Genomic DNA, 24931 nt, shown 5'->3' with positions numbered 1-24931 from the left:
AAGTCCAGGACCTGTTCCTGCTCAGGATGTGGGTCACTGCCCAGATCTTCCCTTATCCCTGACAGATGATCCCAGGCTTGTGAAGTGGGATATGACCCCTCCTGTTACTGCCCTGCCTTCCTCTAGTCCCATCCCTGAGGGTGCAGAGCAGCCTCCCAGGGCCCCCAGCATCCCGGGCGGGATTTGTGGCCTGATCCTGCCCTGGAGGTGACACCTCCCACGACCTGCCCGGGGCTGTGCCAAGGGCCCCGAGGAAGTGAGGGCAGCCAGAGCCTTCCTCCTGCCCCCGGCCATGCGAGTGGCTTGGCCGCAGGAAGAGGCTAACAGCGGCGGGCGAGCCACCCCCTCAGCTTTGAGTATCACTTTCAGCTATTCTGAAGGTTAAACGCCTGTTTAGAGCTCCCTATTGAAGGTAGAGCCGGGGGTGCGGCATTGTTGGGACGCCCTCCCGCTTTGTCTGGCCGCTTTGAGGGATGCCCTGAATGGGAAGCGGCCCCCCCAGCCCAGCACCCCGGCAGAAGGGCTCCCGAGGGAGGGCCGCTTCCTCCCGCCCTAATGACATTCAGCCCTCCATCGGTTCAGCTCCCGCTTTCTTTCTGCTGCAGTTTAACCCGGGCACAGAGGCCGGGCTCCATCTTACTGATCTCTGCTTGACACCCAATTACCACATGAATGGCAGAGAAAGGCTGCAAAAGGCTTTAACTCCCACTGACCCTCCTTCCCCTCTGCCTGCTTCCCTCTCTCCCCGTCCTACCCCCTCGCCTTTCTCCGGCGGAGGGAGTTCAAAACTGAGACGGGGAAATCAAACAAAGCCCCGAGTAAGGAAACCCATTGTCACCGCCTCCGCGATGGCTCCCCTTTCGCCGGCCATTGTTCCCCTTGAAGTTTGACTTGCTGTGTGGAAGGATGCGAGCAGCTGTTTGCGCATTCCCCTGATGTTTTATTGAAAAATAATTGAATCGTCAGTTCGGGGCTCTCTGATAAAATGTTTCCTCGTAACGCCAGGCCCTGCTACATTTATACACTACGTGTCCCTCTAGAATGTGATGGCGACCTAAGACGTTTCCCCCAGGATAAACCCTCAGTGGAGGAATGGAGGTGTGCTCCTTTTACACTCAAGGAGAGGGAGAAAGCGGGCAAATGGCAGGGAAAAGGACAGAGGATGGGAATGAGACAAAAGAAATTAACCCCCTCTTCATTGCCAGGCTCAATTTCCAACCTGTTCCCTTTGCAGTTGGCTCTGTGGGAGGGGAGTGGGAGCAGCCCCCTGCCCCAGTAACCAGGGTTTTATGTGTTTTATGTACCTGTTTATCAAACACCGTCTGTGTTTACAGCACTCCAACAACGGCAGCATTACCTTTTCTTGAGGAGATTGTGTGCTTAGTTTCCCCATCCCAAACATAACCCAGAGAATTTGTGGTGCTCTCATTTCAGTGTGCAGCACGGAGACAGGACTCATTCCTCTCCCAAGCACAAAATGTCTATAAAAACGTCCCCTGTATCTCATGTGGTCACTTTTTGTCCAAGACAATTGTTAACAGTAACCAGCTTTGAATGCTCGAATGAGCCAAATTGGTGTTTATGATTACTGTTCCCTTTCCTGTAATTTATTTTTACTTTTCCAGGGAGGTGCTAGCACTAAATCTGTACCATTTTGTTGTGTGAGTCAGGAATCAAGATTCTTTTAGGAGCTAGTTCTGCTTTTATTTGGCCTCATAAATGATTTCTGGGAGCAAGAATAGCTCATATAAAACCATAACTGCAAACACTGATCTGGAATCAAGATTACCAGATCCTCTGAACACAGAATGCTTCACTCATTTCTGAAGTAAAGATTTTTGTTGAAGGCTTCTTTCCTCAGCCGCTTTCCCATACAATTCCATCCTGGGCCATATCTCCGAGATACTCAAAAGCCTTGGGATTTAGAGATACGTAAAATCCAGCTGGAATTTTTGGATGAAGACCACGGTCAACAGCCTCACGGCTGTGCCATCACGTAACCCCGGCAGCGACAGCAGCATTCATCTGCCGAGGGACCAGCCTTTCCTGGGGCCCAGCCCAGAGAATGATCTCCTCAGAGAACAAAAGGCCATTACAAACACCACCACCTTCTGCTCCCGGGGTTAGGCGTACTCTGACCTCCGTTAGCATAAACCAAGAGCAATCTGTCTGTGTAAATTTATGCCCCTTACACATAATGCATCATGTATATGCATAGCTATTACATTTCTATCTGCATGTGTGCACATGTACATGTATTTTTTTTAATCCCAAACCCTCCTGAGTGGAGGGAGGGTTAAGAGGCTGCAGTTTTTCTACCAGCGATGCCCCTGTGCAGCTCTGTGTTGTGGGGGAGAAGCAGAGCCCAGCTGTCACCGCCATGGCAGCGTTCTGCCTGTGTACACGGCCCTTCTCTGGGGACAGGAGGGGAAAACAAACAGGCGACAGATGTGAGCCGCGTTGTTTAACGCTGTGCTGGGGGAGCCTGGCGCCGTGGGGATGTGCTGGCTGCCAGGGGCTGCCCGAGCACGAGGGGATGCTCAACAGCCACCCCCGAAGCAGAGCTGCATCTCCCCGGTGCTGACAGGAGCTGTCCTTAGCATCACCCAGCTGTTTCTGCTCCCCCACAGCAATCCCGAGGAGCAGCAGGGTGGCATCACAGAATCACAGAACTGATGTGAACAGAATTCACAGAATCACAGAACTGTAGGGCTGGGAGGGGTTCGGTCCGACCCCCCTGCCAAGGCAGGGTCACCTTGGGCAGGTGACACAGGAACACATCCAGGTGGGCTTGGAATGTCTCCAGAGAAGGAGAATCCCTACTCTCCTTGGACACCTGTTCCAGTGCTCTGCCATCCTCAATGCACAGCAGCTCTTCCTCATGCTGAGCTAGAACTTCGTGTGTGGTAGCAGCTTTAACGCTGCAAAACCCGTCTGCAGCTGCTGCCTTTGCCAGCCCATTGCCCTGAGCGAGCAGGGCCCTGCGTGTGGCTCTGAGCCCGTCAGGGGAGCGCTCTGCGCGGCCAAGCCTCAACTCGGTGTAGGAATCGCTATTTTATATAACACACACCAGCGTCCAGGTGCTTTAATAACAGCACCGGGAGCACGGGCCGCACTGCGCGCCCCGGCACTGCTCCGGGGGAGGAAGAGGAGCGGGAGGGAGAGCCCCGGGCGGGCCCCGGGCCGCGGGCAAAGCCCCGGGCTACCCCCGGCGCGGCCTGGCGGGACCGGAAATCCTCCGCGGCATTTCCGGCGCGGCCGCGCGTGCCCGCCCCTCCCTCCCGCCCGCCGCCGCCAAGATGGCGGCGCCCGTGTCGCTGCAGGTGGAGTTCGGGTGAGCGCGGGCGGCGGGGCCGGGCGGAGGGCAGGGCAGGGCCGGGCCGGGCCGGGATGGGCCGCGATGGGCCGGCCCCTCGGCGAGGCGGCCGCGGCGGTGCGATGGGGCGGTTGCTGCCTGCGGCCTGGGGGGCCGCTACGGGCGCGGCTGGGCCCGGGCGCAGCCGCTGTCACGGGGCTGCGGGCCGGGGTAACGGGAGCGGCCGCCGCCGGGGAACCGGGGAATCGGCCATCGGCGGGAGGGGCCGGACACGCCGGAGGGTGTCCGCAGAGTGCGGCCGGGCTGTCTGCCCGTCTGTCCCGGGGCCTCGCTCCCATCTCTCTGTGAACGTCCTGTGTCAGGCCTTTCTTTTTCTTTCACCTCTTTCAACCTCTTTGATTTGTTTAGGGTTTTTTATTTTAATTATTAAAATTATTTATGAAAACCTCCCCCTCGTTTCTCGGCTTTTTTTTCTGAGCACTGTCTGTGTGTGTGTTTGTGTGTGAACACGTGCCCTCACTGTGCTTTGTGTTTGAGCCCTGTCAGGTCTGTAAAGCTGCCAGGTTCTCACTCTGTAGCATTTCAGTTTCCAGGCCTTTGCTGCTGTAGTATCAGCATTGCTCATGCTCTGGCCCTGGGGTCTTAAAGCATTTGCAGTGGAAGCTGTGCATATTTGTGGAAATACTTGTGTTATTTCGTTAAAGCCTCCTTTTAGCAGAAGCTAAAAGGCTGCTATTTATTCGCTTTTTCCCACCCTTTCACGAACACAGAAATGCCATAACCCTTTAAATACCCTTCTCCTTAAGAATCCTTTCCTCTATCTTTCCCGCTTCCAGCTGCAGCAACTCTCCTAATTTTCCCAGAAGAGTGAGATGCATTTTTGCTTCCCTTGGAAATGCATAAATGAGCTCTCTATGTAGGAACCACAGCTGAGTTCCCCACAGCTCTCGCCTTACAGAAGGACCTTATCTTGCAATCTACATTTCCCGCTGTAACAAAGCGTGACCTTGTTTTCATTACATGAAAAAATGTTTTTCATATCATTGTTATGACTTGTTCCCTCGCATGAATCTCGGCTCATGTTCATAATCACTGCTTCAATTTTGAGATAACTATTTGTTGTGAGCTGGTGGAAGAACACCAACAGAGTGCTCTTTAGGAGAGCTGCTGCATATAAGTAATGCTGCTGAAGGCATAACAAGGGTTCTGTTGTGCTCTGCCATTGCAGAGCCAAGGAAACCTACTGTGGCATTTTTAGATATTGAATTTAAAGGAACTTAATAACATCTGGAAGTATCTTTGTTGATATTTAGGTGGGGATTGCTTGTTTTAAATATTTCTCTTTATTATGTTGGTTTCCAAGAGAGGAGAGGCACCAGTAAGTTCCCAGAAAGTGACTTCATAGGAAAAATTTTCCAAAGTAATTGGCATTTAAGTTGGAGGAACATTTTGCCACAATTTTATGCCCTTTAAAAATGGGTTGGTAATTTTTCTACCTCAGTTTAATATTAAGTGAACTGAGTTTTTTAAGAGTTCTCTAGTTGTTAGAACTTTGGCCAGCGTAGAGTTCACTCTGGAGTCAAAAGCTCACACTCTCTGCTGCTGTGTCCTGTAACTTAAAGTAGCTTTTGTGTTTATTATCCATGTCCCTACTCACATGGTAAAAGTTTTATAATCTGAGTTTGGCCTGTGGCCTCACAACATCATGGAAAATGAATGATGTTGGTAAAGCTCAAGATTTTCACAATTGTACTTTTTCCAGAACAGAAGGAGAAACAAGGAGCTTGCTGAGGCTTCTGAGCTGTAGTTACAAAAATAAATTACAGCTACCTAAGGTTAGGTGCCTGGACCCAATTCAAATTCCATTGTATTCCAGTGTGTTTCCAGCTCCTTTACCTGCCAGCCTCTGCATATCCTGCTCACACCTGATCTCCTGTGCTTGCAGAGGCCATCAGTTGTTATCTGAGGGGATCCCCTAATTAATTCAGAGTGTCAGAAGAGGGAGAACATCAGGTTGTTCAGTGGAGGAACATTGTGTATTTATTTATTTGTGTTTTACCCTGTCACCCTCATCACTTGCTTCTCCCAGTCAAGTCTCCCTCTCTGGGACACTTTGTAGTGAGCAGATCAAGAAAGAGTTGCCAGGACTCTCAGCTGCTGGCTCTGACTTGCTCTGTAACTTCATGTGAGTCATTTCCCTTTTCTGTGTGTTCACACTTGTGAAATAGGGGAATATTTATTCCAGAAGGATGCTCAATTTTGAGATTTCTGGCCAGCAGGTGTTAGGGATGAGCAGTGCTGGATGGAGTGTGATGGCTGTGGTGTTGTTTGAGTGGAAGCAGCTCTGCACAGGGGTTTGGGAGCACATGGAGATGGGAACTATCCTCCCATCCCACTGGATGATGCCTGGCACCGTGGGGTTCTGGCTGCAGCAGAGCCTCCTCTCTGTGCTGGCAGAGGGAACTGGCAGCTTCCCCTGTGCACTTCTGGTTTGTGACAGGAAAGAAAAGACAAAGGGAATCCTGTGCTAAATATAGTCTGTGTCATTTGTTTTCTCTGTTGTGGCATCTATGTAAATCGTCTCTTTTGTACTGCCTTCTTTTGACAATAAAGCAGAATCTCAGTGGTTCATTGTTTTTATTTCAGAGGTGGTGCAGAGCTCTTATTCGATGGTGTCAAAAAGCATCAGGTGACTTTGCCCTGTCAACCAGAGCCTTGTGAGTATCAGAACCTGTTGGATAACTTCACAGAGGAACAACAAATGAAACAAAGCTGGTTTGTACAGCACTTAGAGTTGCCAGCAAGGATCAAAGTATTTTAAAAGCTCTTTCAGACATGCCATGGATCAGGCAGCTTGGCAAACGGGTTGGTTCTCAAAGTCTGAGGTCTTTCCTGTCCTCTAAGCACTTGTGAATCAAGTCCTTCCTTAAGACTTTTGCCTCCCTCCTGCTGGATAGACAACAGCCTCTGGATGTTTCCATCAAGTCTATGTTTGTCTTTCTTGGTACTTGAAACCACCAATAACATCCTCTCTCCTTTGTTTTTTCCTGCCTGTTCTGAGGTTTCCAAGAGGCACATATGTGTGTGTGTGTGTGTGTGTGTGTTTATGTGGTGTAAGATATGTGAAGGGGTGTGTAGCAATATAACATAATGTTGTTTATCTACTCATTTGACCTTTCAAGTAAATGTGATTATTTTAATATGAACTCTGCAGTTGAAAACAGTAAACCTAATGCTCAAATAGGATGCTGGACATCCTGCCCATGGCCTTCACTGCAATAAAAACCAGGATTTTAGTGTTCAAGGGATAAGCAGTCATAATTCCTGGTTTGCAATTTGGAATATCAATACTGAGCAGTGCTGCACTAACTCACTCACTTATGTTCATACTTCAGTTGTAGTGTAATTTTGCCACAGGTATGTTCTGAATTTTTCTAGCTAGATAGCACTGTTTTATTCTATTGGAGTGGGATTATAGACCAAAATAACATAAAGCCATGAGGGAATGTTAGCAACCAATATCTCAAAATGGCTGATACCATAATCTAGGTGCTGGGAACCTCCAGGCCTGAAATCTTTTTGCTGTGCCTGGAAGTAATTAGAGATTGGTAGAAGTGCTTTTGATGCTTGGACATAAGTATGTGTAATTCAAATATAATAGGAATACTGCAATATTGTGTTATCTTGTGGTTAAGGACAGGGACTAAGACTCCAGAAACATGGCCTGGTGCTGATTTGCTTTCTGAGTTTGGTCATGTTGCTTAACTTTCCCCTGTTGCTAATGATTTTTCATGTATCACAAGAGAATTCAGCATTAAATTCCAGCAGTGCTGAAGCACTTAAGATCCTTAAATGAAAGGTAGCAAAGAAATACTAAAACACTCATTTAGCTGGTTTATAAACTTGGGGGCTAGAGCATAATTTTCTTCAGTGCTCTGCAAATTTAAAATACCCAGTAGCACCCACTGTTTTGGTGGTGTTCAAACCACGATCAGATGCTGAAGAAAAGGGGGTTATTACAGGAGATGTTTATTCCTGCCAGGGGAGGGGAGGCTGGTAATACCAAAGAGGGATTCTTGCAGCCCCGTGGCTGTCAGCAGTGCAGTTCCATGTCGCCTGATCCATTCCCACTTGAAGCTTCTGGGAAGACTTCTGCAGCCTTAGTAGGATATGCATTTATCCTAAGGGATAAATCTCTCCCTGCAGGCCTGTCTCAGCCTCAGGGTTCAAACTCCTGATCTCCAGTGATTCATTCCAGATCCAGCTAACCCATTATTGCTCCCAGCTTTTCCCTCTGCCTTGTTTTCCAGACACTGCTATCCCTGTGCCAGGAGGGGCAGAAGTGGCAGTACCCCCTTGTCAGCTGCCCAGGTTTGCTCTCTCTTGTGCCTTGGCTGTCAGGGAGGTTTCATTTTGGGGCTGGTTGTGGATTGCAGCATCTGAGGAGCATAAACTGAGCTGTGAGGCAGCTGCTGTAGTGACATTTACACCCAGCCCAGGGATGGGGCAAGCAGAGGTGGCCTGAATGTCTGGCAGTAAGGGATTACTGCAAACACTCCTCATGATACTTCCAGAAGACAATTATGTTGTAGTGGTGAGGAATCAATGAAATCATATCAGAAATTATGAATCGTTTTCTTGAAATTTTATGTTGTTCCTAATGCTGTGTATTTCCCTTGTTCACGCTAAGAAATTTTAACTCTCCTATCTCTGGATAAATAAAGATATGCATAGCCAGATCCCTGCTGCCCTTGTGCAGCCAGAATTGCAATGATTAGAGAACTAAAACAGCTCAGTTCTACTGGGCACATCCTGTTGCTTACCTTACCCTGAATGTCCATCACTGAATTCTCCAGGGAAAGACCTGTAGTATGAGCACTACTTGAAGACCTGCACTTCTAACCCCATTTTAAGTGATTTCATTAGCTGCCAAGTTTATTTTTGGCCATTTTGGCCTCTCTTACCTACTCTTTCTTTTTTCTAGGTTATTTTTGTCTTTGTCCTCCTTTTTGCAGAACAGTTGCTTCTCTCTGGGTTATGGGGCCCACCTATATTTTAATTGTTTAGGCATTTTTATATATATCCCAGAAGGGAAGGGAGGTGGAAGATTATATGAAGAAATACATACAAATATTTACATGAATAAAATAATTTGTGCTCCGTAGTTGGCAGGGGCAGTCAGTGTTCTCAAAATGATAATGTTGCTTGAGCTTGAGCAAACTCTTTATGTGGTCATTTCTTTTTTCCTGATAACAGGCACTAGATGGAAAGTAGGTGGGTTCCAGATCCAGTTAACTTTTTCAAGAAGATTTGATTCTCTGTCCTTTTCTAATGCTTAGAGTTGGACTCCTGGAGGGGTTGGGAAAGGCAGGAGGAAGGAAGCTGCAAATGGGACAGGAGCAAGCCACGAGGGATACAGCCACATGGCAGGACCTATTTTTATTATCTGAGGGGCATCTTGTATCCTGATGTCAGTTCTTTAGCAGTTCTTTATTTCCAAAGTGGAGCTGTCTCAGCCTGCATTTTGAAGTTGCTGCCAAAGTGGGAACTTCGAAAGTGTGGTGTATGTGCACAGGCAGCAGATTTACCTAAGCCACACTTTGTGCAGGACTGTGTAATCTTGTAGAGTTGTTGCAGAAGGAAGACCTCAAGTTAAACAAGAATGTTGTCCCAAATTTCTGGCTATCCTGATGATTTCACTGATAATGCTGTTTGAGGATCTAAAGGCATTATGCCCTGTTGGCTTCTTCTGCATAAAAACAGTGTGTGTGGGAGAAAGCAGCTGGGGGAATAACGATATTTGTCACACGGAGAGAGGATTAAATTGGCAGGGAAATCAACTTTATTTTCAAGCATCTAAGAGGCTATTAGAGACAATGGAGCATAAAAAAGAGAAACCCTAGATTAAAAACTGAAAATGTATTTGGCAGCCTCCTCCTGAAACAAGCCACAGCAATTTAACCAAGTGCTTCAGTAATCAAATAGATCATTGTATGACAGCTCTGCAAGTGATGCTGGAGCTTCTTCCTCCATCTCACTGGGACTCACAGTGGTGGATTTGTCTTGGCCATGTGAGTTGCATGGATGCTCTTGGAAGGGTAGGAAGTCACTGGCATTGTTTAACCCTTGTAGTGGTTTCAGGTTTAGCTCAGCTGCATCATCTGATGAAGAGTGTTTACAAAACCTCTCTGCTGTGCTGTCTTCTGGATGTTGTACCCAGAGGTTGGGGTTGTGTTAAAGTCTCTGGCCCATGTGCTGCAGGCTGCTCAGCTGCTGTCACAGACCTTTGAATTCCAACTTCTCACGTGGCTTCAGTGGTGGGACTCATGATTTTGGAGCAGCAGCTTCACTGGTGCTCACTGGGACCTTCTGGGCTAATCAAGAATTCACATCTATTTTGGTACTTTACAAGTCTGGAAGGTTAAATTATTAATCAGCTTGTTTTGGTAATTGTTTGTGGTTTCCCTTTACCAAAACTCTAGGGAAAAAAAGCCCACTGCCAATCAGATTTTTTTTAAGAGGGAAAATAAAAATAATCTGCCAAATACTGCTTCTGTTGAATCCCTGTAGAGAAGAGCATGGTGTGCTCCTCGAGAGCTTTGCTTTCCAGGGGCCTTGTTCTGCACAGCATGGGGGACTGCTGGGGACTTGGGAGCATTCATCTTCTGGGAGAAGAGCCTGGGGATCCTGAGAGATCAGACCTATGTTACAGGCAGGATGGCTTACAAAATAGAGCATGGCATGTGTTCAGCATTGACTGGGGTGCTGGACCAAAAGAACCTGTAAAATCCAGAGAAGCAGTTGGCGTTGGCTGTTGGTAAGTGCCTAGTGCTGGGTAGTACATGGTAGTTGAGTCATTAATATTCTGGCATGCTTTTATTGCTCTGTTTATTATTCCTAACATTTTAAAACTTGCTCCAAAGAAAGAATAAAAATATATTTGCTAATGTAGAGGCTTATTAGAAGAACGGTAAAAAAACCCCCATAGTTCTGTGGAACTTCATGCAGTCAAATCTTCTTAACCACAGTGTGTGGTACTTGCAGCTCTCAAAGGACTTGGGTTATTCCCCTCCTCGTGCATCCCACTCGTGCATCTGTTTTAGGCAGGAAATTACAGATTTGGTGGCAAGGGAAGGGGGCTCGGTGGGTGATGCAGGGTGGGTGCTCAGCACTCAGGCTGGGTGAGCAGTGTTGGCAGTGTCAGAGCTGTCGCGATGGGATGGAGCGTTCCTGCCCTGGGGCTCAGCTCCAGCTCCCTGTCCCAGCGAGGCTGCAGCTCCCTTTGGAGGGAACAGGGAAATAAACGCTCGTCCTCACAGTCCCATCACCCTCCTGGGAGGCCGTGGAGCCGCTTTACCGGATCAGCTCATCCCAACTCATTGTGGAAGGAGCTTCCCAGGCACTGGGAAACCAGCCCTTGTGTGTGACCAAATCCCTGGGATAACAAAGCCTGGCTGTTACACCCTCCTTCCCAGCCGCTGTATTGCAGTGCGGACACCTAGCAGGATAACCCCTGTGTCCCACCCCCCTCCTCTGGCTCTTTTCTCTCGGTGGGATTTGCTGTGCTGACAGCGCTGTTCAGAGGGTGGCAGCGGAGCAGGGCTGGGGAGGAGGATCCGGGCCCTTTAAACCGCTTAGCATGCGGTTCACACGGCTCCGGGCCAGCTGTTCCTTTCTCCTCCTGCCCTCACTCGCAGGAGTTGTTTGCTGAGCTCAGAGCTCCTGTGCAAAATTGCTTTTCAAAAGAGCCACTTTCTGCTTAATTAAACAATGAGCCGCCGTCCCTCTGCACATCTGTAAAGCTCCCTCCGCAGCCCCTTTATCCCACAAACTGCTCCATTCTTACCTCCATTCACTTGTAAATCTTACCCCCCCCTCTCCTCCACCCTGATCATCTCACTGGCCCTTTCTTTTTCTCTTTCAAGTAAGACTGAGGAGCTTGGAGTATCTGTGGGGGTGGCTGGGTTGGGTGGACAGGAATCGGTTTAATGGTGCTTGGCCCTGTATGAAAGCCTAATAATAGCAAAGCAGATCTGAGCCCAAAAGTGAGAGGCGATTTCTGTATTTAGAGGAATAAAATCATGGCAGTTTCCTGAGCTGAGCTGAGACACTGACTCATCCAGCAGCCAGAGGGGACACAGCCACCAGCCAGGCTGGGAGGGGGCAAGGATTTGACTTCAAGGCATTTTCTGATCCAGCTGGCAGTGCCAGGGAAAGCCCAGCCCAGGGAATTCCCTCGGCCAGGCTGGCTGTGTGCAGAGCAGTGCCAGGCTGCCAGGGAATCCCTCTGCACTCTGGCAGGAGCAGCCACCTTCCTCCATGGTTCAGGGTGTTTAACATCAGCTCTGTGTTGTCTCTTTAATAGCAATCAGGTTTTCATTTTCAGCCCTCAGTGCGCACACCCAAAACTCAGAAACCAGGAAAATAGGAGAGAGGGGGAATTTCAGTTTGCTGGGTTTTGGCAAAGCTTTACACTGGTGGTTAGTAATGCATTCTCTGAATTGTCTTGCTGAGAGCTTAAAAAAAATTAACCAGTAACATTCAAGGTTAAACAGGATAAATGAATGGAAAAGTGATGAGGTGGGATATCTCCTTTATCATTGAGAAGGACAGATTATAGCCAGCGTGATGCAATATCATCTAGTATAGATTGATAGGGAGGAATGAAGAAATGAGACTTTAGTGCATTAGCAGAAGATTCCTGACTGCAAAAACTATTAGACCATGGCACAGTCTCCTTGGGGTTTGGTAGCAGGTCTACAGTGCTCAGGCCTCTTAAAATCAGAGCAGACAAAGCTCAGGACAGTCTTTTGTTGAGAATAATTCTGCACTGGTAGAGGGATAAAATCACAGGACCTGTTAAGGAGATGCTTTTTTTAATGTCTGCGATCCCCAGGCTGGTACTTGGCTGCTGGGGCAATCGTCTTTGAGGCTCTCTCAGCTCCTTCCTTTGACAATTTTGAACGAGAGGCAAGACCCTGGGCCAACACTAGTGATCAGTGATCCTAATTAAAAGAGACAGTTTGGTGCACTGGCATTTATTGGGGAGCCTGAAGTGACAATAGCGTTGGGTGTTACGGGATTAGATGCTCTGACTTTAGAAATGAGTAGGGATTAGGTTTACCCTGAGAATCAGCTCGAAGCTGCTTTTTTTGTCATGGGAGCTGATGGATCTGGAGGCTTGCTGCTGGCTAGCAGTGGGATTGGAGATCCCTTGAACTTGTATTTCCCTACCAGCAATCTATGAGGAGTGGAAGATCCCAAGCAGCTCCTCTCCAGTTCATAAGGATTGTGATTAAAACCTCAGGGCTGAGAATTACTGGGTGATAGCTGGGATCTGAGTCCTCACTGCTGACAGGAAGGCTGTGAAAGACCTCTGTGATCCTTTCCCATTTTGTGGACACAAGAAAATTAAGAAGAGCATTGCTCCTCTCCATGAGAAGCAACAAAAAGACGTCTTAAAGCAATTAAAATTTACAGAAGCCAAGACCTTGGTGTTCATTTGTAGCAGACAAGAACAGATGAGAGCAACAATTGCAATTCTCTTATGCCTGTTACCCCCTAATTAGTTACCCCCTAATTTCTTCCCTAGTACTTAAATCACTGCCCATTCCAGTGTGTGTGGCAGGATGGCTTGTGCACTTGTCAGAGAAAATGGATTTTACTCTTGCTGCAAAATTTGCCTGGCTGCTCACTCTGCGTAATACCAAATCCATTTGCCTGTGACTCCATTTATATCAGCCATTCCAGGTCTTCTTCTGCAGTTTATGGCACACCATGGTCTGCTTCAGAGAGCGATTTGCATATCAGATGGGAGGCTGGAAGAGTTGGAAGGATCCCTTAGATCTGGTTTTGAGCTCTTTTAGAGAGCAGATCCCTGGAGGGTCTGCTCGGATCCGAAAGCAAAGAGCAGTCATGCACCTGGAAGAGCAGCAGGTATTGGGAGCTGGTTTGTCTGTTTTAAAACAAGCTGCTTAAGCAGGGAAAGGGACATACAAATTGTTTTTCCATACATTTCCATGCAGGCAGGGGGAATAATGGCAGAGGAGCGGCAGGGAAGGGGCTTTGTCATGGTTACAGGCCGGTGGCTGAGAATGTGGGTGGAGCAGTGCTCGTCCAGAGTTAGTGACCTCAGCAAATTGGAGCTCAGCCATGGTCAGTATGATAAATGATCTTATTCTGGGTCAAAGAAATGGTACCCCACAGGGAGGTGTCCGCAAGGCAGCCGGGAAAGCGCCGTGCTCCTGCAGCACTGACCCCTTAGTGACCAGTGCCACATATATCTTATTTACTGCAGACCAGAAGGGAATTTTCCATGGTTCAGCCTTTATAGGGATCCCCTATTTCCCTGAAATAATCTCCCAGTTCTGCAACCAAGGCAAGAAAATGGCTGTAATTACACCTTCTGAGTGCCCTTCGAGGCTTTGTGCAAGATTGTACGTGGATTTTAAGGCAGGGGACACAGAGATGTCTGGTCCTTGTGTGTGCGAATCTATAAGCAACCTGTGCAGCTCCCTGGGAGCCAAGGGCTGTGTGTCTGTGTCAAATGGTATCAGGGTTGCACAAAATCCTTCCATGTTTCTGCACCTTTATCAGTTCATTGTGAGATCCCTCTAGTGCAACACCCAGTTTGGTGTTCCTTATTCGAAGCACCTGGTTTCTCTCTGCACACAGTGAGTACCCTCTTTTCTGAGTTGTCACTGATGGATCTGTCAGGTCCAGGAGGTTTTATTGAGCTAGGAAAGATCTTTGGATTTCAGCCCAGCTTTTGAGGGTGCAAATGAACCCAGGCAGTGCTAAAATGGACTATTAGAGAGGAAGCTCAGTAGATTCTTCATGGAGGAGGGCAGTGCAGGTGGTCAGGCCTCAGAGGATTCAGAGGAGGACAGAGCAGACGGTGCAGTTCTCTCTGCCACAACCAGGAGTGTTTGTGGTGCAGCTGGGCTGAACAGGAGCCGAGGCTATTGGGGCTTGTGTGCTCTCACTGCAGTTCCTGCATCCTCTTGCGTGACAGGCAATGACTTTGTGTCACTCCCAGCACACATCTCATTTTCCTGAGCGCTGTGTTTCGCTGGGTGATGGCTTTTCTGCATTCATTGTGGGCTTGAGCTCCCATCTGTGCACTTGAACTAAGCAGTTTTCTCAAACGATTGTCGGTTTTTCTTTTTTTTTAATTAACTTTAGATTTTTTTTTCCTAAGAATTTGGAGAGGGTTGATGTAGTGCTAGCACAAGCAGCAGAAACTGTCTCTGTGTAGAAATAAGACAGGGATTTCCTACCATGTGCTTCAGTCCCTCCTTTGCAGGTTGAGAATATTTCTGCTTCCTTGCCTGGTTCAGTCTTGCTTCTCCTCTGATGCTGCCAATGGAGAGGACAGTTAATGAGAATTAAGAGTGCATTTTTTGACGTGATATTTGTTTGCTCTGAGTGAAATGGAGTAGGCTACCAAAAAGATTTCAATAAGACCATGCAGCAGTGATAAAAATACATCATTACTGGGATGAGCTGAGTTCAAGTTGGTGATGCTGGAGCAAAATGCTGTATTGTCTGAGCTCTCACCTGAACCTCCCTCTGGAGCCAAAATGCATGGTGGGTTTTGCAGCCAAATCACAGCACCTGTAGTACAGCTGTGCTCCTGCCAAAGCAGATGCCTCTGTTCTGTGATGAGGGCCAGCTTCAAACCAACACGAGTGTGAAATCATGACATTGCAATGATGGTTTAACTTCCCAGCAGATGTGGTGCCTGACCAGGCTGAGATTTTTTTCCTTCTTTATATGTCATCTGTAGAGAACCTGCTGTTTGCATAGAAAATCCTTGGCCCAGGCAGCTGGAAACCTGTTAGACCCATAGCATAGTATCAGAAAGAAAATGTCTTAGGAACACTACATATGTCAGCTGTAAGAGATGAGCAGTTGTGCTATAATTTACCTCTTATTATTTCCATCATGAGAACACGGAGTCCTGAGCTGTTGATCAAGACTGCTGTTTGAGGCACTGAGCTGCAAGATGGCTTCTTCACAGACCACTTGCAATGGAAGTAATCTTGCTCCTTTTCAATATCTTACTTGTGGGAGATAGTTTTGGTGTGGCTGTGGTCATCTGTCATCCTTTATAATTGATTTGTTCTAGTAATATTGGTGCATAGCACATAGAGAAATGAAGGTGAGTGAAAAAATTCAATGCTGATAAAACAGATGAAAGTATTGTCTTAAAGTTGGCTGTGGAGAAAGGGTCTTAATTTTTGTACCTTTTGGAGTAGGCATGCATAGAGATGTCTGGGGTTTTTTCCTACTGTTTAAATTCTTCAGTATGTGTGTACGTGACTCTGGGTAGGAGTAAATGAATGTCGGCTCAGGTGGGACTGAAAATAACATTTGTTATGGGAGGAGATGGCTGAGGGAGTCTTCCAGCTCAGCCTGGAATAAATCAGTCCCCTCGCCCCTCCGTCCAGGCTGCTTCTAGGTGGCTGCCTTTTATCCAGCCAGTGCAGCGTGTTTCTGTTTAAATGATCTCTCCTGAAAGGTCCCAGAGGAAAGGGCTGCTTATTCCATGCAAGGAGAATGGTATATGGCACAGCTCATTGTTGTGTGCCCTGCTGCAAGTGCATAAATATGAAACAGCTCGCGGGCGATGCTGCGGTGGGGTGGTGTCCCCTTCACACCCCCCTCCCTCTCCTGGAGGCTCCTCTCCATCTTCCTTCCTTTACAGCTTTCATTTCTTGGTGATGGAGAGCGGGAGCCATTTGGGTGTGAGATCCTGAGGGCTTGACTGCAGCAGCGTTTTTCAGGGGAAGGTGAATTAATGTGGTTAACTCTTGTTCTGATGGCTGACTGGCTGTGGTGCACGTGTGTGCATGTGTGTACATATATATATTATATATATCTATGTGTATGGATGGATATGTATGTAAATACACACACCTTCTTAGTGGTGCTCCCTGTCCCCAGTGCATGTTGCTAGGAAGGAGGCAGAAAATGGCCTATTTTGTTCTTTTAACTACAAATCATTACAAGGCAGTCGTGGGTTGGCCCCAGGCAGATGATCCAGCTCATCAGGCAGTTTGGAGGCACTAAGCAGCAGCTCCTTTTGCCCAGATCAGAGTGATCCAGTGCTTGGAGGTAGCAGTACCTGTTGTGCTCTGGGCAGCTCTGTGGGGAGATCGGGGTTTTGGAGCAGAGTGCTGGTTTGGAGGCAGCAGTGCCCTGGGAAAGCAGGGGGAACAGAGGGAATCTCAGAGCATCCCCCTCCCCCTTTCCCCGGGAGAAGAGGCCCCCATCTGCTGCAGATGGACATATCCCCATTGCCTAGTTGATGTGCACCTGTCTACACCAGGGCTGTTCATCCTGGGTATGACAGAAGCAATGAGGGTGACATTATTTGGAAGAACACCAGTTTGGCTCTGGGTAACACATCCATGATCCCATAAAATCCTGGGTAAGGCCTGGGCTGAGTCAAGCCACTACAAATGCACATATGGCTGGTCATGAAGCAGACACATGGGGAATGGTACACAGAGTGAATTTAATTCAGAGAAGCACGTGTGGAAAGATACCTCATGACTACAGTGAGGTTACCTCACATAAGAAACCCATCCTGCCATCCCTGCTCCTCCTGGAAGAGGGCTGCAGCCCTCACTGGTGGATTTGTGCCTTCAGAAAGCTTCCTTGCTTCTTGAAAACAAACAAAACTCTTTTGGGGCTTTCAAAGGGCTGTTTAAAGGAGCCCCAGGAGAATAACTGATTGTGGATTCGGAATGATGAAGTGGTTTGTGGAACAGTGAAATATAGAGGCAAATGCAGGAGAACACCACTTTGCAATTTGTCAGCTTCTCTAAACCCTGTAACGGATTGTTCCCCCCCTCTGTCTCTTCTCACCTCTCCAATAGGAAATTAACTGATGCTATCACTAAAGAAATTGTTTTTGCCTCACAAAGTAAAATTGATACTATAAAAACCCGCCAGCAGTGTCTCCTCCTCCTTTTACATGAAGACAAATCCTTCCTGTCACCTACTGAAATGGAAAGATAAAGGCTGAGCTTTAATAAAGAAGCTCTAAGCATAAAGTGTAGAAGGAGGGAGCAGGCACAGCATGGGGAACACTCCACAGCAGCAGGTGTGATGCTGAGGGATGCTGTAAGTGTCCAAAATGCAACTATGGGCCAGGGCCCTCCTGTCTGTTTAATGCATGGCCATGGACAGGTTTGGGCCCCAGAGCTCCCAATGTCTCCAAGAGTTTGTGCTGGTTTTGGTGCAAAAGTGTCTGTCTTTGTTCCATTCAGGTTCTTAGTCTTTCTTGTTTGGACTTTTAAAATCTAATGAAATGCACAAAAGAATTAGATATGATTTGTTGGGTGTTAAGATAATGCACATGAAATGGGATGTGTCAGAGACCTGAACATCAGGAATCTGCTGCCAGATTGGTGCTTCAGCAGGAACTGCATTCGTTCTTAGTGGGATGAGTTTTCTGTGGGAAATCTCTTCTGCCAAACCACAGGGACAGGACTGACTGTGAGTTTCTTTGCAGCTATCCCCATCCATCCTGCATGTTCCTCATCTGCTCTTTTGTGGATAAACAATCACTTTGCTCTGGCATCACCGGGAGCCATCAGCTTGTTTGTAAACCCTGTCCTTCCTTCTTCCAGGGGATATCAGAAACCTGCTCAAGTGGATCAAACAGAATATGCTGAAAGAGCGACCAGAGCTATTCTTGCAAGGGGAATCTGTGTAAGTACAACTGTTAGGAATCCTCCTTGTGTTTCTCTCTTGATCCCCACAGTTTGGGGGATTTTTCCTCTGGGGCGGATTTCCTATTGAGTAAGTCAATGACCATGAAAACACAGGATTTGCTTAAGTGATAGTGGGAGGTATCCCACCCACACCTTGCACTGTCCACAGAGAGCATCTTTTGCAGCCTTCACCCCACATCTTTAAACCTTAAACATGAAGCAGGGCCATTTATGCTTTCTCTTCATTGTTACTTGGAACAGAGCAGCACCTGTATCCTCAATTCCAGGAGTTTTAGCAGGTCTGTCTGTTCCCTGCTGACATCACTGGGACTGAAGCAGTCATTCTGAGAAATGCCAACAAATACTTCTTCTGGGAAATGTATTTTTATTATCAAAATGGGGCCAGTCTCGTGGAGGGGGGGGGTAGAAAAAAAAAGGAAGGCAAGAGAAATGGAGCAGAGTGAGCTGTGCAAGCCATCCCTGACTGCGGGGTGGCGCTGGGGGTGTTTAACATTCGTCACGGATCTTTGTGAGCTGAAGCGTGTGCCAGGTCCCCTGGTAACAGGAGAGACAATTGCAGGACACTGAGGATCAAAGAGGGGGAATCCCTTTGCTCAGAACCAGGGGCTTGGAGTGGATCCCAGGTGTTTAGTGCCTCTGCTAGGGGCACTGGAATGGCTTTTCCTGCCTTCACACTGAGCTCTGTGCGCTCGCCTGTCGTGCGTGGGTTTTAATTACCTGGCTTTTCTGCACGGTACGGAAATGCAGTCATCCTGGAGCATCCTCAGCACGGAGCCTTTTCATTCAAATGAGCTTTGGGATTGCTCCTGCGTCCCCTTTATTTGATCTAGAAAGGGCACAGACTGTACCTGTTTCCACCTCCATGCTAGGATCCCTTTTTTGGCGTTACAGGCAGTCAGCCTGTGATCTGTGCTGTGTGACATCCCTTGTTCTTAACTATTTGTGGAGCTTTTTAGCAGCCCTGTATTCTAATTATTTCTCTCTATTCTGCAGGAGGCCGGGAATTTTGGTGCTCATCAACGAGGCAGACTGGGAACTAATGGTCTGTACTCCTTCAGTTTGACTTTCTTTGTTGAAAATATTGCTTGCTCTTTTCTGTGGTTGCTCTCACAGCAGCTATTTCTGATTCTTGCCCCAAGCAAAGCATCTCATATTTGAGGGGGAAGGGGCAGGCTGGAATCTATCTCCTGTACTGTGGCTGTTCAAAAGCCTGGAGCCTCTCTCTAACCTGCTGAGTCTCATCAGCCAGGCAGGGTCTGAAAAGAGATCACCCTATTTCCCTCATCTCTGGCACTGGGTTTTGCACCTCTGGCTGCTGGCAGGTCCCCCCACATGTGGGGTGACAGTGGTGGGGGCACCTGAGACCTTCAGGCCCCACACAGAACCACCTTCCCTGAAGTCAGGTGGTGCCTGGCAGGTAAAGGCCACAGGGAGATTTCAACTCAAACAGGCACCTGGTAAATGTCTTCCCTTCTCAGCCCACTGTTGTGCTCAAACAAACATCCCCTTGCCACTTCCCTGCCTCAGGCAACCACCTGTTCTGTCAAAACCCTGGTCCAGAAAGCGATGTGAGGTGATGAGCATCAGCACTGTGGCTGATCTCTCACTTTTGCTTCTGTTATGATGAAAACATCAGTCTGTCCCCTTCTGCTCTCCCTAATACTCACCATCTTTTTATGAGCTGTTTTCTCTTTGCAGCTTGTATTTGGAAATGACATTTAAACAATTTTTCATTTTTTTTCTTGGCCTGCAGGGTGAGCTGGATTATAAACTCCAGGACCAGGATAATGTGCTTTTCATCTCAACACTGCACGGCGGGTGAACTCCTGAAAAAAACAAGAGGATGCAAATCCAAATCCCTGGGAAAAAAACAAACAAACAAACAAAAACCTTAAACCACCTAAACCTCTCTTGAACTGCCTGTGTCCAGTCTCTGCATCTTCCCACTGCGTTCACTTGTTCTAGACATCCAAATAAAGCCCCGCCAGCCTGCGGCCTTCTGTCCACCACAACAGCATCCATCTTTTGGTCCTCATTTCACCTCTCCTGACTGCACTTCCAGGTACCCTAACTAGCAGAGATCACCTCAGCATGAGGGACTTTGTTTTTCTCTGACAGGAGGAAGAGAGGTGCTGAACCCTGATTAGGATAACATGTCTTAACATGCAGTGAGGTGTTCTAGTGCTGGGAACCACGATTCTTTTAACACAATGCTTAATGTTGGTACAGTCTCTGCACCAGCCATGGGAAGGATGAGAAAGTGCAAGAAAACAGAAGGGAACTTGACTAGCTTTTGCATGGGGTAGCAAACATGGCAGCTCCAGACCCCTCAGAAGCGACTTTCACCTTGTCATGATATTTATTTATGGGAAGCAGGAGAGAAATAGGCCTTTTGGGTTTGGTATTTCTGATCCCTCATGCTGCTTTCTTACCAGAGCTGAGGCAGAGTGAAGTACTGGCCCATGAATTATGTCAATTTATAATGATTTGGTTGGAGGGGAAACAAACCCTCACCCGGCCTGAGACAGCACAGAGTGATCAGGGCAGCAAATGATCTTTCTGTCACCGTGATAGAATTGATCAGGCTGCACTGCATTCTGTGCAGGTGGGAGCTGCAGTCTGGCTGGAAAAGGGCTGGGGCTGGAGATGCACAGTTAAAAGTGCCAAGATCCAAGAAAGTCAGTGGCTTTTAACCCTTTGTGTCAGTGGGAGGGAGAGGCTTCTTGCTGCATGCTCTGTGTGGGGTTCTGCTAGGGCACAGGTGTTGTTGGCTTTCCAGAAGTTTCCTCAGAAAGACAGACTGGCCCCTGCCAGCCAGGAGGCTATGGCAAGAGAGGGATGGGCTCAGAGAAGACAGCACTGGCATCAACAGGTCTGAAACATGCTGCACGAGCTGCCAGGAGTGCCTGACCAGGACTGTGCTCCTGCTCTCCCCCCTGCCCCGCTCACCTGTTCCGTCGCGGCTCCAGCGGCACGCAGGGTCCGGCAGCAGCTCCTGCCTGAGCCGCGGCTGTGGTGGAGCTCAGGAGGTGCCTCTAGAGCTGATCTGCACCACGGACTGCTCTAAGAGCCCTGGAGCTTCAGGAGCTGCTGAGGAGGTGGGGAGCACCAGCCCTGCTCAGGCAGCCTGGCCCAACACCCGAGAGCAGCGCATGAGGAGCCTTTCCCGCGCTGCGCCTGACAGGAATTCCTCTGATGCAGACAGTGATTCCCTCAGCTGACTTCTCCACTGACTCCTCTCTGTCTACCCCTCCACAAACTGCCTAACTAAAGCACCCACAGCCTACGATGCTTCTGCATCTGAGGAGCCCCAGCTTCAACCCAGTGCTGGTGCCAAAACGATATTCAGCCTTTTCCAAATCCAGCCACGGCAACTTGAGTCCAGCTCACTCCATTTGTAAGTGACACAGACAGGCCAAAGGCTCTTCTCTGCCCTGAGTTTCTAGCCCTTAGCTTAGCTGGGCCAGGACAGTGGAAGGGGATTCCAGGTGGTGGTAGAAGCTGGCTGAAAAACAAGGAACCTGTGTGGCGTGCAGCTTGAAACGGACTGAAGCACAATGGGAAAAAGCAGGTTCATCTTCAGCACTGCTGCCTGCCCTTCCTCTACCCTGCCTCTGCCTCAGGCTGGGCTTGTCTCTTCTCATCCCCCCCAGCTGTTTGCTCAGATAAGATGGGTTCCTTCCCCAGGAGCTATTATTCCCCTCGATAGTGCAGGTAGACCCAGGTGGCTTAGATCCTGCTGTAGTAAAAGCTGTCAATCACTGCTAAAAAATGCTAGAAATGGGAAGGTGAAGGAAGCCAAAGGGGATGGAGAAGAGGGGTACAACAAAATCCTGTAACAACAAGAGCAACAAAAAGTTTCTGAAATAAAAGCCTTTTTAAACATTCTCCCCTCCAGCTTTGTCCTAGATAGGCTCTTGGTGAAATTCTGCTCGGATCTTGTAATGCTTCCCTCCTCCTCCTGGGTTTCCTTGGCAGCCCCGGCCGAGCCGTTTGGCTGGTGGATTCATAAAGCCTCTCTGTTAGAAGGAGCCTTCCTCCGGCCGCCGTTCCGCGGGGGCTGCTCCGTTCCGAGGGGCTCCCCGAGCCCCGCCGCGGCGGCGAGGGCCGTGCCCGCAGCCCGGAACCGCTCTCGGCCAAACCCGCCCGGTGCCCGAGCCAGCGGCGGGGCCGATTCTGGGCCCAGCGGAGACCCGGAGCGGCCTCCGTGTGCCCGGGGCCAGCCGGGGCTGCGGCAGGAGGACCGGGAGAGCGTCCCGGTGCAGGGACACGGGGCGCACGCCAAGTACGTTAAATGAAACGAAGCCGCAATGTTAAAATAGAAAAATAAATAAAGATAAGAAGGATAAAGCGGGATGGAGCCGCAGGGCCGAAGTGCCCGCCCGCCGCGCCGGTCTGCGGCCCCACCGCCCCCGGCCAAGCGCCGGTGCCCGAGGCTCGGCCCCTCCGTCCCTGCCTGCCCGGTCGGGGCTCTCCGTCCCGGGGATGATCCGGCCGGGGTTTGACGCAGTAACACCGAGCACCCTCGGCCGCGCCGAGCAGAGCGGAGCCGCCGCCGCTGTTTCCTTAGTTTGCCTGAAATCCTGGCCCCGGGAGCGGTTACCTGCCGTGCCCCGGGCCCGGGGAAGGTCCGTCCTCTGTCCTGTGCCCCGAGAACCGTCCTGGAGCCCCGCCGGAGGAGGTGAAACCTCTGCTACAGATGTCCAGACACAATTCTTGGTTCGTACGGCTCCATCGCACAAGAATTGCGTTTGGACAATCAGGAGCGGAGATTCCCATCCCGGAGCTCGCGGGATCTTCCAGGGGGAATCCGGCTGGAGCCTGGAAAAGAAGGACACGGGCCCTGAGCCGGCTCCCGCCGCCCCCCGCTCCCGCTTCCCGGCCCCGCCGAGCCGCTGCTCCAGCCTCGACAAGTTTCGAGCGCAGCCGCGGCGTTTCTCATCCCGGGTTCCATTTAATGACACCGCGAGGAGTTTAATTTTATCTAAAAAAAAAAAAATTAAAAGCAGCCCTATTAAAAAAAAAAAGAAGAAGAAGAAAAAGAAAAAAAGAAAAAAAAATAAAAAGAAAGAAAGAAAGAAAAAAAAAGAACAAAAAAAAAATAGAAAACGAAAACCGACGATCCTTCCCTGCCGGAGCAGCCCCGGTGGAGCGGGGACTCGGGGCTGGCGGCCGCGGCGGGGCTCGGTGCCTCCGGCAGCCGCGGGGCTCCGCGAGGGTGATGCTGCGGGCACAGACTCCGGCCCCGCGCTGCAGCCGCGCCGCTCCTGCCTTGGAGAATCCACCAATTCCAAGCGGATCGCCCTCAAAATTCGTGCACTTTGAACAAATCTCCGAAATTTATAAATGACCGCTGGAGGGGAAATATTAATAATAATAATAATAATAAAAATAAAGAAAAAAGATGAAAAATTCAGGCTTCTTCCCCAGCCCCTCCTCACCGACCGGCGCCCACGAAGTTGGGAACAAATCCCCCCTCTCCAGCCAGGGAAAATCCCGGCCCGCTGCCGGCGCTTCCCCCGCCGATGCCGGTGCCGGTGGCCGTGGCCGCTCCGCGGCGGGGCCGGGCAGGTCGCCCCGAGAGAAGGCGGGGGGCTGCGGGCGAGCGGCGGACCCCCGGCTGCCCGAGCCGCCCTCGGCCCCGGCGGCCCACGGGGCTCCGAGTTTCCACGGGGCGCGGAAAGTGCGTCCCGCGGGGGCGGAGCGGGCGGCCCCCGCGGCTCGGCGGGGCACAGCGGCGGGGCTCCCGCGGCACCTGCTGCCGGCCCCGAGCCCGGCCGAGCTGCCGCGGCTCTGCCCGCTTCCTCCACGCCGTATCCACCCGGGAGGGTCCCAAATCCGCCCGGGAGGGATGCGCACACCGGGGCTCTGCGGGCTGCGCCGGGGCCGGGCAGGGCTTTTAGTTGAACGGCACAACAATAAATGTGTTGCAGAGCCGGCGAGAAAAGAATGGGGATGACCTTCAATTGGTACTGGATTTGAATAACACCACGGGGTGATAAATGCCCATTGTGTTTTAGGAGTAATGAATCTCCACTGTCTCTATAGCACAGAAACAGCAGCTGCAACCTGGAGCCAGCCATCTCTTAAAGACACAGCTCCCAAAGCCCGGCTCCGGCCCGGCCCGCAGCCGCCGCACCGCCGGGCCCGGGGCGCGGGGTGCGCTCTGCCCCGGGGGCTCGGTGCCCAACCCCGGGGACGGCCGCGCTTGGGGTTGTGGGGATCCCCCCCGAGCCGCCGGGCAGAGCTGGGTCTGGGGTCCCCTCCCACCCACTCGGCCCCCCTTGGAGACCCCCTCCGTTCTGCTGCCGCGGGAGTGACGCTGCCCGGGTACCCCCTGGGGTATGGGGTCACCTGCACCCCAACTCGGCCCCCCAGCGGCAGGGAAAGTGCTGGGGATAAATAATGCTCATTGTTTTCCCCTAATGAATATTACCGAGGTGCCAGGTCGGCAGCTGCGGGCTCCGGCAGCGGGGACATCGCCTGCCTCTCTCCGCCCGGGGACCCCCCCAGCCCCAACCTGCCCAAGGTCCCCGCAGCCAAAGGGAAGAGCCTGGAGGTGGCCGGCGCCTTCTCCACGGCTGCCTGCCACCACCCTGGGTGTCACAGGGGTCCCTGGGCAGGGCTGGACGGGAGCCTGGAAGTGTTCACCGTGGAGATCCCCGCTTGTCCTCGCCTTCCCTCGTGTCCTCACACCGGGACTGGGCAGGCAGGGAGAGGGATTGGTGAGTGCTGGGACAGAAACTCCCGCAGCCCCAGGGATGCTGGGGGCAGCCCAGCCCCACGGAGCTGCAGGGTGACCCCAGTCTCTGTCCCCAACCCTCAGCAGTGTCCCCTGCCTTAGGCCTCACCCCTGGAGCCCAGGGTC

The 24931-nt window shown here is 50.2% G+C and overlaps 1 protein-coding gene and 1 long non-coding RNA gene across 2 annotated transcripts; one reads left to right on the top strand and one right to left on the bottom strand.

Annotated features, from left to right (window-relative positions):
• Positions 1-3261: 3261 nt before the first annotated feature.
• URM1 (ubiquitin related modifier 1) lies at positions 3262-21950 on the top strand. The gene is made up of 5 exons (XM_066562664.1): positions 3262-3334; positions 5963-6033; positions 17959-18040; positions 19057-19105; positions 19817-21950. Exons 1-5 carry the CDS (start codon positions 3300-3302, stop codon positions 19883-19885), a joined length of 306 nt encoding a protein of 101 aa, XP_066418761.1. The 5' UTR covers positions 3262-3299; the 3' UTR covers positions 19886-21950.
• Positions 18405-23067, bottom strand: LOC136564576 (uncharacterized). Its single transcript, XR_010784729.1, has 2 exons — positions 19731-23067; positions 18405-18889 (listed from the first exon to the last, which is right to left on the bottom strand). It is a non-coding gene; the product is annotated as an uncharacterized lncRNA (long non-coding RNA).
• Between the last annotated feature and the right edge of the window lie 1864 nt (positions 23068-24931).

This window comes from Molothrus aeneus, chromosome 19 (genome assembly GCF_037042795.1).
Source record: "Molothrus aeneus isolate 106 chromosome 19, BPBGC_Maene_1.0, whole genome shotgun sequence".
NCBI lineage: Eukaryota > Metazoa > Chordata > Aves > Passeriformes > Icteridae > Molothrus > Molothrus aeneus.
The sequence above is the reverse complement of the archived record's forward strand: the minus strand, read 5'-3'. Positions and strand labels throughout refer to the sequence as shown.

Coding starts and splice junctions, on each gene's coding strand:
- URM1 (XM_066562664.1), top strand. CDS start 3,300: ATGGCGGCGCCCGTGTCGCTGCAGGTGGAGTTCGG. Junction 3,335..5,962: donor TCGCTGCAGGTGGAGTTCGG/GTGAGCGCGGGC, acceptor TTTTTATTTCAG/AGGTGGTGCAGAGCTCTTAT. Junction 19,106..19,816: donor AGGCAGACTGGGAACTAATG/GTCTGTACTCCT, acceptor CTTGGCCTGCAG/GGTGAGCTGGATTATAAACT.